Source organism: Tachysurus fulvidraco, chromosome 15 (assembly GCF_022655615.1).
Source record: "Tachysurus fulvidraco isolate hzauxx_2018 chromosome 15, HZAU_PFXX_2.0, whole genome shotgun sequence".
In the NCBI taxonomy this organism is placed as follows: Eukaryota; Metazoa; Chordata; class Actinopteri; order Siluriformes; family Bagridae; genus Tachysurus; species Tachysurus fulvidraco.
In genome coordinates, this window is record NC_062532.1 from 7,527,296 (window position 1) to 7,547,696 (window position 20,401).

General features: G+C 38.3%; 1 protein-coding gene across 1 annotated transcript; it reads left to right on the forward strand.

Annotated features, from left to right (window-relative positions):
- Positions 1–3,748: 3,748 nt before the first annotated feature.
- crlf3 (cytokine receptor-like factor 3) lies at positions 3,749–19,726 on the forward strand. The gene is made up of 9 exons (XM_027171926.2): positions 3,749–3,903; positions 8,929–9,046; positions 15,107–15,314; positions 15,992–16,079; positions 16,192–16,369; positions 16,466–16,688; positions 17,255–17,396; positions 17,837–17,949; positions 19,316–19,726. The coding sequence occupies exons 2-9, from the start codon at positions 8,930–8,932 to the stop codon at positions 19,579–19,581; spliced, it is 1,335 nt and encodes a 444-aa protein (XP_027027727.1). The 5' UTR covers positions 3,749–3,903; position 8,929; the 3' UTR covers positions 19,582–19,726.
- Positions 19,727–20,401: the final 675 nt, after the last annotated feature.

Below are 20,401 nucleotides of genomic sequence, written 5' to 3' on the forward strand. Positions count from 1 at the left end.
TCCATTCTTCCTATAGACAGGTTTCTACAGGATGTATAACAGACATCTGATCAGATTATACGTAATCCCCGAGCTGCAGAACATCCTTGGAGATGTTTCCACACATCAGCAGGATCTTGGGATCTCCCTGAAGAACTTTTAGATCTCACCATATGTCACTACACACAACCTTGGGGTAACTGTGGGCAATCAGCTGTCCTTCTCACTTCACATTGCTATACTGACACTCTGGTGCCTCTTGCTCCATCAGGAGGATTTTTGTAGTTCTATCCGCAGAGACCACTCAGGTGCTTGTTTACTACATCATTTCCAGACCTGTCTTCTGCAACTCCATCTTGGCAGGTCTGCCTCTGCACACTATTTTGCTTTTGACTGCACAACATGTTTTCAACCTTCCCAACTTCTCCCACACAACTCTATTGCTACGGTCCTTCCTCTGGCTTCCTGTAGCTTTTGATCAGATCAGCATCAGATTTTAAAACAAAAAACAGACCACCTACACCTGCTGTGGGTCCTCTGATTGACTGGACCCACAACTTCTCAGGGTACAAGGAAGGCATGCATCAAGACTCTGTTCTGGCGACTATGTGGTGGAATTAACTTCTCTTGGATGTCTGAACAGCTGAGTCTTCCATAAATAAAGACCAACCTCCTTATGAAGTAGCATGGAAAAAGGTCCCTGTTTTTTTTCATACAATACAAACTCTCCCATTTCCTCAGAACCCTAAAATCCGTGAAGTAGTGAACAAGCATGAGAATCTACTTATGTATAGAGACTTCAAAGCACTTCTGTAAGTCACACTGGATTAGGGCATTTGCCAAAAGCTTATAAAATGAAAATCTGAGTGATGATAAGATTTAATTTGTTATACAATATTAAATGTAAACATAAACTGATCAACATTAAAATGTGTCATTCTTTATTTAATAAAAAATGGTTGGCAAGTTGCTTTGCAGTGGGCTGCATGACATCACCCTGTTATTGATTATTTTCCCATAACAGCATTGAACATAATTAAATGCTGTAGAGCTGTTTACAGACAGATTTACAGAGAGATTAGTACTGTAATTAAATAGAGGAAATTTGTGGTAAGAAGAAAACTCAAAAACATATCACTGAACCAAATTTTGCTTTTGTATACATAACTTGCATATGAAATAAAATTATTAGTATTATTTAAGAAATATTAATTTATTATTAAGAATAGTGAATCATTGAACCTCCCAATATACACAATATGGCGAACAGTATGTGGACACCTGACAATCCCATTCCAAAATCATGGTCTGTTACCTGTGCAGGCCCTCTGTGTGCAGCTATAACAGCCTCTGCTCTTCTGGGAAGGTTTTCTACAAAAATGTGGAGTGTCTTTGTGGGAATTTGTGCCCATTTGGTCATAAGAAAACATGAGGTTAGGCACTGAAGTTTGGAATAAGGAGGCCAAAAGATTCATCCCAAAGATGTTCAATGGGGTTGAGGTCGGGGCTCTGTTCAGACCAGTGGAGTTCCTCTGCACTACACCCATTATTCCCTGGACATAGCAGGGGCAATGTTGCTGGAACAGGAATCAGTGTGACCAAATTGGAAGCATATAATTATATAAAATGTATTTACATTACATTACTGTATATTGTCCTTCACTGGAACTAAAAGGGCCTAGCCCAAACTCTGAAAAAGAGCACAAGATAATTATTCCTCCTTCATCAAACCCCACTCCACTGTTGGTATTTTGTTTTCTGCTAGGTAGCATGTGGTCAATTTATTAAGGTGGCCTGTATGACAGTGCCTGGTGAAGAAGCACTGAGGCCTCACTGAGACCCACTGTTTTTCTATGGTGAGTCCGTGTCTATGTGCTTCATTTTCTGCACCTGTTAGCAATTTGTGTGGCAGAAACACCTAAACTGGTTGTACACATACTTTTAAAAATAGAGTGTATATTACAATAGACTATAGAAATAAGACTGTTTAGCTAATATCCTTATGATATATGTGATTCTGCTCTCAATGTCCTAACAGTATGATTGAATTACATAAGTCAGAAAATAGAAACCTAAAAAAGCAAAGCAGCCGGTATTTTTTATCTGTATTTGTATTTTTGAGGTGGTAAAAGTATTTGTATTTGTATTCGAGTAAAATTCAAAATAGGCCTAAAAATTCATTTATTTTGCATTACACTTCTAATTTACGTTATAGTGTAAGTATTCTTTAATTATATTCATTATAATAATTATGGATATGCAATATTGGTTGATGTTTTTGAACATGTAACAAGGAACGTCATTGAAAAGAAAATAACATAACAGCCATTACCTCATCCATGGTTAAACCAACAACTAATAAAATACCATTGTGAACATTATGAACCCCATCACCACCTGTCCTTGTTGGAGGATGCTGAACAGACAGAATAAAAACAAATAATACTTCAAAGAACTGTTCTTCTTCTGCAAGAACTTCTTTCTAATGCACAGAATTCCAAGAAATAATCTTTATCAACCCCTGACTGGGAGATCTGGCAGAACAGCAATATTACAATATTAGATACAGCAATATTATTGTCAACTGTCTGCCAAAAAAAGACACAAAGGTTTTTTTTTATGTTTTAAATTTTTTATTTATTTTTTATGTTTTTAATTTATTTTTTTAATGTTTTATGTTAACCATAACTTAACCATATTTCACTTGGAAGAAGATAAATGCTTCCACACAGAACTTGAGCAAGTTTTTTTTGGCAGGTGGAGGACCAAGAGATGGCTCAGCAGCAGCCACACTCTTTTCATCTTTTCAAGATGTAGCCTATTGCCTACATCTTGCTGCTTGCGAAAGACAGAGTAACTTAAACGTACCATATAACTTCCACAAGTGCATACAATTCGACACAAGCATGGTTTATCATTTTTAACCGAACGTTAACGTTACTCTGACAACTGCCTATTGTCTAAATTACCGAGCTAACAGAGCTACTGTACGTAAACAGAGCGAACATAAAAGCACCCGAATGCATACGTCAATAATGCAGCGTAATGAAATAAACTCCCGATCAAACTCCGCTTCCTGAAAGGTTTAAACTGCCTCTGGAACCCAGTTAAGGTACAAAAATCTATTCAACAAAAATGGTGATGCAGTGAAGTCTTTTTTCGCTCAGCCGAGACATCTCTGTTGCTGTGTGAGCAGCCTGTGTCAGTCACCTCTTTTACCCCCCGACTCCTGAACGTCACTCACTCACTCACTCACTCATGCGGGCTGCACTGCGGTCTCATGAGAAAACGCAGCTTTTTGATACCAAGTTTTTCTTGTTCCCGAATACAAATATTTTTTTTAAGTATTTGTTCGAAATAAGGATTCGTAAAAAACACGCTATTTGTGCCTTTCCGAATACCGTATTCGGCTCCACCCCTACTTACCATCCATCTATCTATCCGTCTATCTATCTATCACATTTTTAGCTGCTACAGTTAGCTACATTAGCAAAGCTATATATAGATAACTGTTATCCTTATAGCATAAGGGCATATGATTAGACTACAGGTGCTTTATTGCCGTAATATAGTTTCAGAAATCAAAATTATTTAACACGTAAATGAAGGTATTAGTAGGAAATGAAGATATTTAACAGAACGACTTTAATCAGTTTTTTGTTTGTTTTTGTGTTTCTTAACCTCTGCGCACGCGCACTACAGATCTGGTCGCGTCCTCTATCGAGGCGGGTCGAAAGAACAAATCCGAGTTGTTTAATTGGTCAGAACATAAAAGGGGCGGGTTTTAATGTAAGCTATTCCGGCTCGCTATTGGCTGCTCATCTTAGCGTTAAAGAGAAAATCTCTTTTGCTCGGAGTTGCTGTTTCAGCTGTGTAGTTGAACGTCAATGGAGGAATCCGAAGGCTAAAGTTAAGAGTCAGAGAGTAAGTTCATTTTCTCATTACATTCTCTGGCAGATTAATAAAGTTACGTTTTGACGGAGGATAGTTTCCTGATGTAAAGTATGCATCATAACTGCATGATGATACTGTTTTTTCTCCTTTTTTTCTTTTCTTTTTTTTTGGGGAAGTTCATTTTTAGTCTGTTTAAAACGAGTATCAGCATGTTGAGGGTTTGGCAAAACATCTCAGCTCAGATAAATAAAAGCAGGCTGATAGAATTAAAGTCTGCTTTTGTTTACTTACTTTTATTTGACTGTTTAAGAGTAAACACTCGATTAAGGCAAGACAACTTTTTTATAATAAATATAATAATAATAAATACTACTACTACTACTAATAATAATAATAATAAATAGAATAGATATTTAGTAGGTTGTTGATATTCTTACGGATTTATTTTGTATTTGAACTTTTCCAAAAATGTCTTTATACAAATGAGGCTTCATCCATTTTAATAATGCACTTTTATACACTTGATAAATATCCTTTATTTATTTATTTATTTATTTTTTAAATCCTTTTATTATCATGCTCTGGCTGATAATATGTCTGATGAATTAAAAATGAGATTATTTTTATTTACATTCTCCAGAGACTTACTTTTTTTTATTTGTAAACAAGGAAATATCATGCTTGTTATCATTTTGTTTTTAAATACAAAAAGTAAAAATCGATAGGAAATGTTTAAGAATGATGATATGTATAAAATCTGTAAACAAGTGTTTGAGTGTCATGGTGTGATTGTGAGTGGGTGGAGCTTAAAACTCTCAAAATGTGGCTATAGGTTCAGATAATGTGGACATGAGCATGTAAAAAAGTGAAGTAAACAAATGTCCATAGCTTTAGTTTAAGATATGTTGCAGATGCAATCAATCAATCAATACATATGTGATAACTGAAAAATGATGAACATAACCAACGTTGTACTTTTTACGTGTAGCACCTTGCCTTTATAAAATGTCTAAAATATATAATACAAATGTGTAGGTAGGTAAAAATGGGGAAAATGCAAATCTCTATGTATGTTAATAGTATAGTAATTTCATTTTTATAACGTGACCATGATATTAATTAATTACAGAGTTGTTGTTGTTTGTTGTTGTTCTTCTTCTTGTTCTTCTTCTGTGCTATAGACAAAATGAAAACCTGCTTGGTGTTTGGTTATATTATTTGATGCTTTCATCTTCATGATGATTTGGGTCACAGGTCCATGTATCTCATGTTTAATTGAGTGTAGAATATTTGTTGTCTTAGTCACGGCCCTGACTAACAGGCCCCAGGGGTTTTCCTAGATTAGTAGCCATTCAACATTTTTTTAGCCCAAACATTTAACAGTATGTCACTAAAAAGACATTGTGTGTGTATGAGCAGCGCGTTTGGATGTTTAATGGCCATTACGTGAAGAATTCTTGGAACAGGTGACAACCTGTAGATACAAAACCATTGGTGACAATGCCGCCTTTTTTCTGACTGAAGAAAATTCCACTGCATTTAAAATCACAGATGCTTATTGCTCCTAATGGAAGGAGGCAAACACACACACGCGCACACACACACACTTATTTTTCACCAATTTTCACAACTCATTTGGTCAAAAAGCACCACAATTTTAAAGAGTAAAAAAACATGAGTAAAAACTCCTGCCGTGCTAACAGTAATTTCCTAGAGGTTTCTACGAATTAATAGATTATCTTATATTATCTTACAACAATCAGCATGTGAACATCACCATGAAAACCTTCCAAAATACTCTTATATGGTGGGGCACAAAGTGGCAGGTTAAGAAATTAGTCATGGTAGATTTCTGCTAAAATGTAAAATTCACAACCTTACAAATTTAGTTCACAACTAAAATTGAGGTTTTGTTGGCTGAGGTAGAGCTCAGGGTAAAATATGGTACATTAAGCACTAACTGATTTAAAATACTAATCAAAACTGTGTTCTCTGTCTAACACACCATTGACACTGGGCGATTGGTCAGAAGGTAAACTAATTCACAGGAACCTGTAAGATGGCCATGCCACAAATGTATTGTCAATTAACAAACAGCATATAATTGCTGACATAATAAAGTGCCTTGTAAGGAGACTTCAGTGTCAGTGCATTGTACGTTGTCAGTTGGTTCAGATTTCCTGACATGAGAAAGTCAACAGGACAGAAGACTTTGTGGTTTTCCGGTTTCTCAGTAACATGACAAGCTGATTTATTTTAACTTTACTTATTAGGATCAAAAAGGAGAGAATTAACCAAAAACAGAGTTGCTATTGACGGAGTAAATGTTTATAGCTGTTATAATTTAGTGCACTACACAGTGCATGGATCTTGTGATTTAAGAACGTTGTTTCTGTCATTACAGCGAAGCCAAAAGTTTTGAGAATCTAGTCTGTATTCGAGAACTATGCTAAATGAAGGTGTGATATGTGTGTGTGTGTGTAATTGTAAATGTAAATGCGTTAACATAAAGTGCAGCTTGGGTCACTTCCTTTAGTCATAACTGCAGCTTATTGCATCATTATCCTCTTTTACTAAAATGACTAAACACACACCGACACACAGACGACAGACACTTTTGATAGATGTGTCAGAATTTGATGCCTAAATTTCAGTCTCTTATTAAATAGACAACAGCAACAATGAAATTAAAGACTACTAAGAGTGGGTGATATAACAATTTTATAGCATGATCCTTTCTGAATTTCGAAGTTGTCTCAAAGGTATATTACCAGCATATCAGAGTATACACACTAATATGGAAATGCAGTCTTCAGTTTTGACTCTGATTTTATAAGGAAAGGCTTACAAAGAAACTGTCCTTGATTTAAAAATATAGACAATTAACACTAAGGTAAAACAATTAAAAAAAATGTAATAATAAAAAGAAGTTTATAAAATATACAATAAAATAAACTGTGTCTCCCATATAGCAATTTGGAAAATAAAAGACACATTTTTTTTTGAGAAATTTGAATTTTTAATAGAACAAACTCCGTTAAAAGTAAACATTTACAACAAAGCCGTTTTTTCATAAACAATCAGATATAAAGAGATCAGAGAACCGGTTTGTCAAAGTGAAAAATTCAATAGAATTCCACTCCTGTGTTTTTATAAGCAAGATAAACAGTGGTAGGACTATTGGGAAAGCTTGAGCTACCGAATTATACCAAGATATGTAATTATAGCCAAAAAAGAACCCAAAACAAAACATGCTAATAATAAAAGATGGGAAAAAAACACTGAAAATTACAGAAAGTAAAGAAAATACACATGATAACATCACTAACAATGAAGAAATGAATGAATAGATGAACGGAATTGTTTGCATGTCACTGCTGACTGAGTCTGTATTCTTTCACAACAGGTCTTTGTTCGGCTGATATGAGAGGATGAAAACTCTCGCATTCTAATTTAATTGATGAAATAATGAGCACGTGTATAGCCAGGCCTATCTAGCAATTTGGAAAATGAATGTCAATAAGACAATATGTAGGGAATAAACTATGACAGTGTGAGTGTGCTGTTATAGGTAAATAATTGGGGTAGTGTTGAATCATAAAAACAAGTTTGTTCTTGTTATAACTTATGTTTTAGCAGGTATATATAAATAGTTGCTCCCTCCCCAGACACTCTTTTTTTTGTTGTTTTGGAAATTTACTAAGACCAAAAAGAAGCTTTGAGTGTTGCAAAGATACCACAAAGATCTCCTTCCTGTATTCTTTCTTGTAATGGAACATGCATATGAATAACTTTATCTTAGACTGCCTCTGTAAGTGCTAACATTGTGGACTATAACTCAAAAGTTGTTTACAACCAAACAGCTCAGATTGTACTGGTTCTGTTCTGTTCAGTTCAGAATGTACTGGTTCTATACAGTTAATTGGCAAGACTTTGTACCTTGCTTAATGTCTATATGCTTTATATACTATTAAGACAGGAAGTAAATGTACCAAACAAAGAATTCTTTAAAAAAGGTTGTCCTCTGGTGGCATGGTAGTAAAATGTCCTGAATAGATGTGACCGAAGCTTCCCTCCTGATGGGCAGCTCCCAAAGCCACACAACCTCGGTTGACAGGGCCTTGTGGTCTGAGATCTTCGATCAATGAGTGGTCAAGAATGTCCTTTGCTGGGACCCAAGATCTCTCTTCTGTCTACACAGCTCACCAAGTAGAATAAGGTGTTGCTACATTGCTTACATTCAAGGGAGTGTGTTATTATAAGTAGGTGCTCCATCAATCTTCAATGAATAAAGGTGGCTCAGCTCCAGGTACCTGGATTTAGGCATAAGAGACTGCAGGATGTAGGAGTTGTGATGCATGAAAAGCAGGAGCTCCACCTCAGGTGTTGGGTGGATAACAGTACCACCAGTTGTAGGTGAGGATATGGATGACAACATCAGATTGCAGGCCTCCGATATAGAAGAGTGGGTAATCGAGTTCTGGTTATCAGAGGTAGTTGTAGGAATCTTCGGATCTTTTGATTTAGATGATCGACCAGGCGTTTGTCTTGAGGATATATAAGTGAGACTAAAACTGATAAACCAAGAAACAAATGGTTTTCCAAAGCTTAGATATGAACTAGACCCCCCAGTCTGAAACAATGTCTTCTGGGAGACAGAAGACTTTATTTTCCACAAATCTCTTGGCTTATAGGATGCCTTATAAACTATTCAGACAGTAAGTGAATGTAACAAAGAATACAAGAGAGAGCACCCTCTGGTGGTGTGGTGGTGTTTGTTTTTAAAATGATTATGTTTGTTTTCCTAGCATAGGTTTGTGCAATTCAATTTATCTAGTGTGAAATACTTTTATATAAGCAGCTGCTTTCTTTTCTTTTCCACTGTCCAGATTAGTTGTCATTCACACTGGGGCAACAAGTGAACGCATTACTCGACTAGGCCGTGCAGCCCCTAGTGTGTATTTGTGTTCTTTTGTGTACATTGTAATAGATGCGTATCTCTGTGTATGAGCAGTACCATATGACCTTCTATGTGCTTTTGTCTCTTGTGGGTAGGATGTCTGTGGAGGCCGAGTCATTGCTGCAGGAGGTGAAGGAGTGCATAGAAGCAGCTCAGAACTACAGGACTGAACTGCAGCAGAGAATACAGGGACTGAGCCAGGCTCGCAAACAGGTAAACGCAAACAAACACAGTACCTAAGCATTGAAATTTAGACATTTAGAATGAAACAACAACACCAAATAAAAAGAAGATAAAATAAAAATAGGTGAGAAGAAGTTAAGAAAAAGAGGTAAGTAATGTCTTGCTGTCAGTTTCTTTTTTAACAAGCTGAATTGGTTGGTGCTACATTGCTAATGGTAGTACTAACAGAATAAGCAGGCAACAGCAATAAAACTGTAAGCCATGTCTCTGTCTGTTTTTTTCGATACTAGGTGGTAAATTTTGCTCTCAGATACAAAAGTACAACCCTCCAATAGTGTGAAACCCTCCGTTAGCTGTTATTTTTACACTGTGCATTATGACGCACCCAGATAAGCAGGATGCTTAGTAAAAAAAGTCTGCAGGAACTTATGCAGTTAGAGTGTCGTTTAAATAAGGGCTCAGTGTTCAGAGTGTTCAGTTTAATGCACACCATGTGTGCTTAAAGAGGCATGAGCCAGAGCGGTCAGCTGTGTATGTGAGGCTAAATAGTGAATTAAAGTTTGGCAGGCTGGGTACAGAAGATTCTCTGTGTGTGTGTGTGTATGTGTGTGTGTGTGTAGGTGTGTGTGTGTGTGTGTGTGTGTGTGTGTGTGTGTGTGTGTGTAACAGCTTCCTCTCAGAAACGCTGTGCTTACTGAGTGTAAACAACTCTTATTTCCTGTAGAGACAACAGACACACTTCCATACACACATGTATACACATACTGTGTATAAATACACATTCACTTTCTCCTTTGATCCTTCTCTCCTGCTATCTCCCAGCTTTCTCTAATTTAAATTTTTTTTTTTTACCTTTTCTTTCAGATTAATGTGCAGGATTTCTGGTCTGACCTATTCTACAGGGTTACACAGGGTTATGACTCAAAATACTGTTTAATAATAATAATAATAATAATAATAATAATAATAATAATAATAATAATAATAATGGATGCATCCATTTACATTTACAGCATTTGGCAGATGCCCTTATCCAGAGCAATGTACAAAAGTGCTTTGAAGTCTCAATGAATAAATGAAAACATCCACACTGGTTCACTAAGTTACAGACTTATCAGTAACATAAAATTCTGTTGTTGTGAGGTCTTCAGCCAATGTTTGAAGACAGTCAGTGACTCTGCTATTTCTAGGTGAAGTTCATTCCACCACCTCTGTGCCAGAACAGAAAGGAGTCTTGTTTTATCCCCACCTCTTATCATGAGAGGTTGTGGGACCAGTTGCTGGTATATCTGAGGGAGTGAGGTGCAGCAGCGAGCAAGGAGTACAGCAGCAGGGTTGTGTGGGCATCAATATCTGCACATGGACAGCTTAGAAATACATGAGATTCCTGTGGCTGGTAAGACTTTCAAACCATGAAGATAGTCTCCAGTACTGACCAGTTGACTTCAACTTCAAAAAAATCGACTTTATGCTTAAACTTGTATGAATTTCCTGGTTATGCAGTCGCACCGTACACTAGACAGTTTTTGACCATACACTAGACAGATAAGAATCCCTTTTTGAGTCTGGTTAATAAGATTTCTTTCTTATATCATCCCAGGGAGTTTTTCCTTACCAGCGTCACCTCGGCTTGCTCTTTAGAAATGAATAAAAAAATGTATATTTTATATAGATTTCTATAAAGCTGATTTGTGACAATGTCCATTGTAAATATCACTATACAAATTGACTGAATTGAATCAATGCTAGTGTTAGGGATGGATGAGATACTGTGCTCATTTAATAATACCAGTAACCACACGATACCATGTAATACTGTGTGACATAAGTCTATTGTACTTTGTCAAGCAGATGAACAGAAGAAAAACGGAGTGACCGCAATCTGCCAAAAGAAACATATAGTACTGTTTGAAAGTATCAAAAGTATATCCTCTTACCATACAAGTAATAAAACAGCACTATCTTTAATAGAGTCTATTTCTGCATGAACTCAATGACCCAAAGGTATCGTGAGTATGTAGTGGTGACGTGAGTAAGCAGAGAAACACATGAGCATGTGAGCACTAGGGTTGGTTATCAAAAGAAATTTTCCGGTTCCGATTCCGGTTCCAGTTCTGCCTTACGATTCCCGGTTCTGATTCCGATTCCATAATAAAAGAAATGTGAAAAATAATGCACAATACTTAAACAATTCAGTTTGTGTTTATTAATCACTCTTTAAATATTTCAATTCATATCAATTTAAATTTAAATAAATCCAACATCAATTTTAACATCCAGAATTACAACTTAGCAAAACAGTTAGCAATTTTTCTGAAGAAAAATTTACGTCTGCTTTCTCTGGGAGAAGACAAGACCTGGCTTATTGTATCTCCAGCTGTGGAGAAAATCCTCTCAGAGGGGGTAGATTTGCTTCATTGTTGTAGCTTTGAAAATGAATCCACACTTTAGACTTTTTTTTAGACATGTTTAACACAAAGCGTACCTCAGCACAGCAGCACGAGTGACTGATTTCTGTGGTAAGCTGCGTTAATATGGTTGCGTGGCTGTAAACAGTGTAAACAATTAATATTCATGAGGTAAGACATGGCTATTTAAAGTGACCGCTCCCATCGCTTTGCCTGTCATCGCATCAGAACCGGTTCTCAACCCTGGTGAGCTCAGTTCACTTCTGTGAGCACTGAGCACAGAGAAATAGTAGTTGTGAGAAGTCTAAGATGAAATACCATTAATAACCCTGTTGTCATTAACAATAAGCCTCTGGGATGTGGTAGAATAGTGTTTAAGGTGTTGGACTACTGATCAGAAGGTCGCGAGTTTGAACCCCAGGTCCACCAAGCCACCACTGCTGGGCCCCTGAGCAAGGCACGTAACTCTCAATTGCTAAGTTGTATAAAATGAGACTTTATGGATAAATGTGTCCATGGCAAATGTCAGAAATGCAAGGCAGTGTAAAACCCCAGTGATTACAGTAATATTAAAAATAGCAGTAGCAGTAATAATAAAAATGACACTATATGCAACGTTTTATAAAAGAATGTAGTAGCAACCCTACTGATTATAATAATAATGACTACAGCAGCAACATCAGGGTTGATGAAGGTTTAGTGTGCAGGGGCACAACATTATCACCAACCATGAAAAATATTGACCCCGCAATTGAGGATGTGTGTAATCAGTTTGAACTCCAGCCATGTTATCTGTGTTATTTTAGGCTTTGTGCTTCCGTTTCCTGCTCAGCACAGACAGACAGCGCTGTCCCTCTGTGCACAGATACACGTATACACATTCAGAAAGACAGACAGACGCAGTTTGTAGGCAGCTTGTGTGTGTGTGTGTTTGTGTGTGTGTGTGTGTGTGTGTGTGTGCGCGTGTGTGTGTGCGCGTGTGTGTGTGCGCGTGTGTGTGTGCGCGTGTGTGTGCGCGCGTGTGTGTGCGCGTGTGTGTGTGCGCGCGTGTGTGTGCGCGCGTGTGTGTGTGCGCGTGTGTGTGCGTGTGTGCGTGTGTGTGCGTGCGTGTAAGAGCTGGATCCTCCTCATTCCAGACAGATGACAGATTAAAACGTGTACATATAGTTTGTGTTACCTTTTAAGTACATGTTTGACCTACACCTAGCCAGCTTCCTTCCTGTATTCTAAATGTCACTAGAAAACATGTGATTCATAAACACTACAAATCTGTACCAGAAGCAAAGCTTTTAGAGATTATTTTCCAAATAACAAGACAAATGATGCCTTTATTCTGACCTACAGGCTTCTAACTGTTTTGGCATTTTATGTCTGTTTGCTACATTGAAATACGTTGTGTTTTACCTCAGTGCTTGTTTTAGATTTCTCAATATGATGGAGCCTGTGAAGTTCTGCTAGCATTCAGTGCTTGGTGTCAATACAGTATGAAGTCCTTTCTTGTTCATTTTTTATATTTCTCCACAGTTATTGTATTGTATTTCCACAGTGTCACTAAATAGTCAGCCTTGAAGCCGATTTATTTATTTGTTTATTTTTACTTCAGCCAGATGGTGAGTATCTAGCGTGTTCAGATTCACAAAAGGCTTTTCATCTGAAGGCAATGACCGTTGAGACTTGTAGAGAGTTCTTCTCAGCTGAGGGCTGTCTCATTCATAATACAGCTACTTTACACACTCCTTGTTTTAAATGCTGTTAACGGAAGCATTCCTTTGTGTTGCTTTTGGTTAAAAGAAATCCTAAAATTCTTTTATAGGATCAGCTTGTGGCTCAAAATGGTGCACTGACTCAGGAAATTTCTGATTTGATTTGTGTTGCCTGTATGAATTGCTTATGTCATGGTATTTCGTTCGTGAATGAATCAGCTTTTAAGTGAACGAAAAAAATGTAGATCCACGTGCAGGTTTAACAAATGGTGAACATTTCCTTACACGACTGAATAAAGTGTTGTTTTGTTTGTGAACGAATTGAGCAAATCTTTAAATGAATGAATCATTCTCGTACAGTTCCATATACTGACTCAGTCTAAGTCTCATCTGTGTAAACCTGTGACTGCTTCGGCAGCTTTTTCCTGACTGTATCATTGTGCAAGCTGTGAAGAAGCATGTCATTGGAGTGACCTAATGAACGAATACGCCTCAGGTTCAGTATGAACTGAGGGAACTAGTTTGTGAAGGAGGATCGAACTGAGACTTGTCTTTCGTGAATGAACTGAATGAATGAGACACGTCATTCATTCAGTTCGGAGGTGAGTCTTACCGGTTCAACAAGTGGAGAAGGAGGTAGAGCCATGCTATGGCACTTTGGAGAACTTTTATTATTTGTTGGACGTATTGAATGAATACGCTTCTTTCTTTGTGTCTGAACCCGAGTGGTTGACCTACTGATTCTGAGTGAACTAGTAATTGCTGTACGTAACTGAAATAAAAACAGGATCTAATGACTCAATGTCGTTTCGCCAGCCTTTCAACAAGAAAAAACTGACTAAACTGCTGATGGACCAGACAGAGACTTTCAAAAGTTTTAAAGTGTGTGTGACTCTTTCTGTTACGGTAATAACAGACAGATCTGATTTGAATCAATAATAATATTAATATAAATGTCGTCTGCTCTCAGGATCATCTCTCGGTTCCTCATACCCAGTAAGAAAGGACACTCAAAGGACATTTTGACCTCGTGGGACACAATCGGAATAACGAAAGCATTGCAGCTGACCTCTCAGATAACATGATGAGCTACTGGTTCCACTCTGACTCTCAGTAAAGTCTGGCTGAAACATAAACAGAGAGGATATAAACAGATTCAATTAGGATGAAAATATATAAATAAGTCTAAGCATTTTTTGAAATATAATTCTGTATATAAATATGGTTAGTCAAATGAAGAGAGAGGGGACTGGTATTGTATTAGTAGTGGGCATTGGTCGTAGTTTCATATGATACAAGAGGAAGTGTGTGTGTGTGCGCATGCGTGTGTTTCTCTCTGTTTTAAAAGCATGAGAGGCAGGAAGTGCGGTGGTTCTGTCTTGGTGAATCTTAGATTGAAACGTAAAGAAAGGCCCTCGTCTTATATCGTTTCCTCTTTTTCAAAGTCACACATCATCTTGAAGGGATTCAGTTCTCTATGCCAAAAATATACACTCTCTACAATCTCATACATTTTAACTGCTGTATATTTGTAGTCTGCAGCCTGCAGTCACTCGTGTAGGTGACTGAGATACATGGTTATGTAAGATAATCACTATACTAAAGCACACACATCCATCAATCCATCCATCCATCCAACCGTCACAGGGAACCGGAATCCTGTTCCAGGGGTGTCATGGCACATGACACCCTGTCCAGGGTTCAACTCATCACAGGTCTCAATCACACACATTCACACACTATTACGGACTATCTATTACGCATGTCTTGTGACTGGGGAGGAAACAGAGGTTGGTTAAAAGTCGTTGTGGTACATGTGGCTTTCTAAGTTATCCATCATACCAGAGTAAACATTTATATTACAGCACACAGCTATTTATTAGTTATACTAAGGTAGATTTAAACAAACCTTCGACCAACACTAGCTTAATGCCGGATCATGGTTTCCTTTCTAACCCTACCTCGTATCTGTGTTAAAGGTGCGGGGAAGCTCCACTCACACTCGCGAGGTTTTGAAACGTCATTTTCAGGATCTCCAGGTGACGCTGAGCCGTTTGCTAAATGAGCGGCTGAACGCACTCCTACAGGAAGTGGACACCATCGAGCAGGACAGCATCAGTCCACTAGATGACTGCCAGAAGCTCATTGAACATGGCGTCAAAATGGCGGACGAGCTCTTGCGTGAAGGTGAGACTGAAAGTCTGTGAGGGAAAAAAAAGAGAAGTTTAACTTTCTGTAAATATGCAGTGATTCGATGCAGCGACTATCAACGGAGAGACTCTAAACACCAAATAACTATGCAGCAGTTGGGTTGACGGAAAACAACTGCATATTTATTTTATTTAATATAAAACACAGCTGTATTGTGATACACCCTAAACCTGGAACACTCCCAAGTTCATTATCTTCCCATAACAGCACATCCACCACATAAAGTGGTTTATTTCTCATAGACCACAGCAATTTGCGAACGTTGTCTATTTATAAACTACATATTCTACTTTAAAATTACATTTAACGTTGAGGATCATCCTTTAAATAGGTTAGTTCCTGTTACCAATTACATTATTGCAGCTTTCCCCAGTCTGTCTTTCTCTTTCATAAGCCTCTTAGCTTTTTCCTTTGTCTTGCATGAACCTTACAAAAATGCTAAATACATGCTTACTGACAGACAAACTATATTAACCATATTATTTATACACAAGAATCAGCAGCGATGGCGTAAATCAGCAGGCGTAAAGTGTGTAGATATCTGATTATACCGTAGCTTAGCATTAATGGATGTCGTACTACAGTATGAAGTCATAAAAGAGACGATTTCCTAAAGTCTAATCTGTAGGATTTATTGTGTCCTGTTTGTGCAGGTGAAGCTGCGATACGCTGTGGGATCAGTGACCGAGAGGACAAACTGTGCAGCTTCGCTAAAAAAGCCCTACACATCCAACTAGACAGGTGGGAAACAAACACATACTCCTCAGAGCCATTGCTTGATTTCAATTACATCATTTGTACAGAAACGATTAACTTGCATACGCACTTAATTAGTGTGTTAATTTGTGTGTAGCCTCCCCGAGGTGCCGGCGCTGGTGGACGTGCCGTGTGTGTCGGCGCAGTTAGACGACTCGTTGCTGTGTGTGATGCAGGAGCGAATGGTGCGTCATGGGAGTGTGTCGTCACATCCGCCTGTACAGATAGAGGAGCTGGTTGAGAGAGCAGGTGGAGTGCTGGTGCGCTGGAGCAAGGTAACACACACACACACACATCACCTATACATTGAGTGTTTATTTAGTGTTAGTAACTCAAGTGTACACAGTATGTGAAAATTTGTGTGTGTGTAGGTGGATGAGGACTTCTTCCCTCAGGAGTACAGACTGCAGTACAGACGCAGTAGCTCCACCCACTATGAAGACGCCTACATCGGGAGCGAGTGTGAGTTTCTGCTGCTGCACCTGGACCCTCACACGGATTACCTGTTCCGAGTGTGTGCGCGTGGCGAGGGACGCACCGAATGGAGCCCATGGAGCGTCCCACAGACCGGATACACAACACTCACAGCACACGGTACATGTACACACACACACACACACACACACACACACACACACAGTTGATTTAAATAGAAACGTATTAGAATAAAGGAGAAAACGTCTTTTTTTAATTAGGGTTGTATAGACTTTTTATATACTGTACATTTAGTATAGAACTGGGGGTTAAAATCATATTTGCTGCCAAAGACCACTTCAAGTGAAAGACTTTTAAAGAAACCCCATAAGATGAGACTCCCTGAAATTTAACTATAAGATAAACAGAGCAGACACTCTGTATAGCATCATATGGACTTATTTGCTTTATTAGACATATTTATTCAGACTCTTCCACTCCTCCAGATGGGGATTTGAAACTGTTTGTAACAGAAGCTCTAATTAGCAGATTAATTATAAAATCTAATTATAAATTGTTGGGGAGGAAGCAAGCAGAGTAAATAAATCATGGACAATGTAATGACGTGAAAGAAAAGAAAATGTTTAATTAATACAGTTCGTGCAGTAGAAGTAAATAATTGTGACATAAAAGTGATCATTTAATGACTTACTTAATTCTTAATTTACTATAACCTGTGTGTGTAGAGTGGAGTTCAGGTGTGGACGGCTATATTCTGAGCAGCAGGAGGAACATGGCCCTGCGCAGTGACTCGTCTTCTTCAGGCAGCACTTCAGTGCTTTACTCCAACTCGTCGTCTTACTTCTGTGGACAAACTCTCACCTTCAAGTACGACCCGTGGCACTGCTGAGTATCTCTATTCCATCGGGTTCTTAAAAACTGACCCACTACACAAGCACAAGTGGCTGATATTAACCGAATGAAAGAAATTCATATTAAATGAATGAGAAATTAAGCTTAGCAATAGAGGAGACTCTAAATTTTACACCCCAAGGTTTTATATTTTATATCTTTAAATATATATTTAATGTAACTAAATGCCCTCCTATGTTTCTGTTTACACCAGTGCTGCTAAACTGGTTCATCGTTGTTTTATGTTGTTTTTTTTAATACATAAAAAATTCACAACATACCTGCTGCTAAAATACAACACTGTTGTGGACTGATATTGGTGAATATTGGTGTTTGATAATGGATAAAGTGAGTGTTATTCTACACTCAGACCGCTAGACTTGAATATAGCTAATTGTGTATGTGTGTGTTTGTAGGATTACAGCAGCTGGACAGATAGATAAGCGTGACAGTGTGGGGGTGTGTGTGGATAAACGCAGTGATTCAGAATCTCTGCAGAGGGACCAGGCTGTCTGTATCTCCACTAACGGTAAGTCTGGTCTTCACTACCAGTGATGGAGAATAACATAAAGTTACTCTACAAGCCCAAACCAAAGCTTCTATCTGTTACTATTGTTGTATAGATTTAGGTGGGACATTGTCGTGATTTTCACCTTGAACTTCATTTTGTTTACACTTTTACTACACTGATGGTGTAGTATTCTGCACCTCTATTTCCTGTCTTTTGAAGCTTAAACTGACATGTTTACAATGGCACTATGAGGCTAACTCACTTTTTAGCAACAGAGACACATTTACAGTCATCATAGTTCTTGATGGGTATTGGTTTGTTATAGAGCGTCGATGCCTCACACATGAAGCTCACACATGACAAAGATTGAGAAGTATGAGTTTGGTGGTAAAAATAAAAAAATAATCACACTCCCTGTCCACTTTAATAGGAACACCTGTATACCCGCTCATTTATGTATTTATCCAGTCAGCCAACCAGGTGGCAGCAGACGTCTCTTTGGTGCCATATGGGCTGGTTGGAGTACTGTAGAAACTGCTGATCATCTGGAATTTTTACACACATCAGTCTGTAGAGTTTGCACAGAATGGTGCAAAAAATACACTGAACGAGAGACAGTTCTGTGGGTGGAAACAAAAAAAACGTCTATAGTAAATCAGATGATAACCATTTACAAGAGACTTAGGTCCTCTGCCACCGGGTGATGCATTTGGCAGCAAGGGGTTAGCATATCACTTTTGTTGGTCGTGACCGCTTCAGCCTCATCCCATGAGATATCACAGGTTGATAAAGGTTTGTGTCTAGGTGATTCGGGGGCATCCTTGCTTGCGCGTCCCACTAAGTGGCCTCCATAAGGTCTTGGCATGCCGTTGGTGAGGCGTCGTTTGTTGACGGTATCATAACTGTCATAACAGCATCTCAAAACATCATACTTTGTGATTCCACCACTGGATCTTGTATGATCAAAACATCATACTTTGTGATTCTGAGGTTGGTTCTTCCAAAGCAGTACACCACCATGCTCTCTAAGTGATACAGGTGATAATGGTTAGTAACATCGGACATTCAATCACTTGACGATGGAGTGTCTAGAAATGGTCTGACAGAAGGCCACTATGCAGAAAAAACAAGTGCCACCTTTCTCAGCCATCAGAGAGTCCATCAGAGTGTTGTAACTAAGTGGTCTAAGGCTCTGCATTCAGGTCGCATGTAGGAATTGGGAATGGAACCCAATTCTCTAACAACTTCATGGGCGTTAAACAATTAAGGCTTTGGGTTACTGATCAGAAGGTCGGGGTTCAAACTGCTACTGCTGGGCCCTTAATCCTTTCTGCTCCATGTTTATAGTTCTCATGGCTTTTATTTATTTTCGTTTATTTCGCAGGTGCTGTGTTCGTTAACGGGAAAGAAATGACCAATCAGCTACCTGCCGTCACCATCGGCTCGGCCATCACCTTCGACATGGAAGTGGTCAGCATTTTTCCCGCCAACAACAATAACCCAAATGATGCGAGCAGCTTCAAACTGCGGGTTACGATTGGTTCAGGGAACAGAGAGGTGGTTTTCGATTGGCTGCTCGACCAAGTTGTGGACTGCCTCTTCTTTGGCTGTTCCTTCACACACCCGGGCTGGAAAGTGCTAGTTTTCTAGATGCCGCACTTCCTTGTTTTGCTGATTTGCTTTTCTTAGATTTGTATCTTGATGTCAAAGCTGTTTACAGTGTTTACTCACAGCACACAGAGTTTTGTTTTGGTTTTTATTTACATTGCAGCCACCATGTAAAATGTTGAACTTCTACCTTTTGTTTGTCTCTTATTTCATTTTAACCTCAAGCACAGGATTTAAAGAAAAAAAAATACACAACTACAAAACATTTATTGTTTGGGCTACTGGGTGACTTATAGAAGGAGAAGCTTGATTGAGTTGTAACATTGAATGATTTGTCAGTACCAAGAATAGTATAAAGGTTCTTCCCAGGTTAACTTGTAAGAACAAACACAAGAACAATCGAGAGATGTGCTGCATACTCACCTTCAAATGCTAAATCTTTCAGCTTTAAGATTTAAAGAGCCAAAAGCTAATCCTACAAGTTACTACAAGATGTGATTGCTAACTGTCCTAAGCTAACCTGAATTTGCTGTGATGACCTTGCCATTGTCATGCTGGTTACAAATACTGTATCAATCTCACAGTTTATATGAAGGTGCCATGGATTCATGCAGCCGACCAGGGTTGACGTTTACTGGTTCTCTGCTCTCCTACTTGTTTCCCTTTCAACATAGTTTAGCTCAGATAACAAAAAAAACAATTTCAAGTTCAAGTTCAAACATCCAGCAGTCTAGTTGGCTTCTCTGACACATATCCAAAGATATAACCAGTTCGCTTATTAAAAACAGGAACACACATTCACTGCTGAAAATAAAATCTATGTAAAACTACGGAAGAAAGGGTCAAAGACGCATGTTAAGAA

Bases quoted from the DNA above. Each gene is read 5' to 3' on its own strand.
- crlf3 (XM_027171926.2), top strand. From the start codon at position 8,930: ATGTCTGTGGAGGCCGAGTCATTGCTGCAGGAGGTGAAGGAGTGCATA. The intron at 9,047-15,106 runs GTAAACGCAAAC...TCTGTGTTAAAG, and splicing joins TGAGCCAGGCTCGCAAACAG to GTGCGGGGAAGCTCCACTCA. The intron at 16,689-17,254 runs GTACATGTACAC...CTGTGTGTGTAG, and splicing joins CACAACACTCACAGCACACG to AGTGGAGTTCAGGTGTGGAC.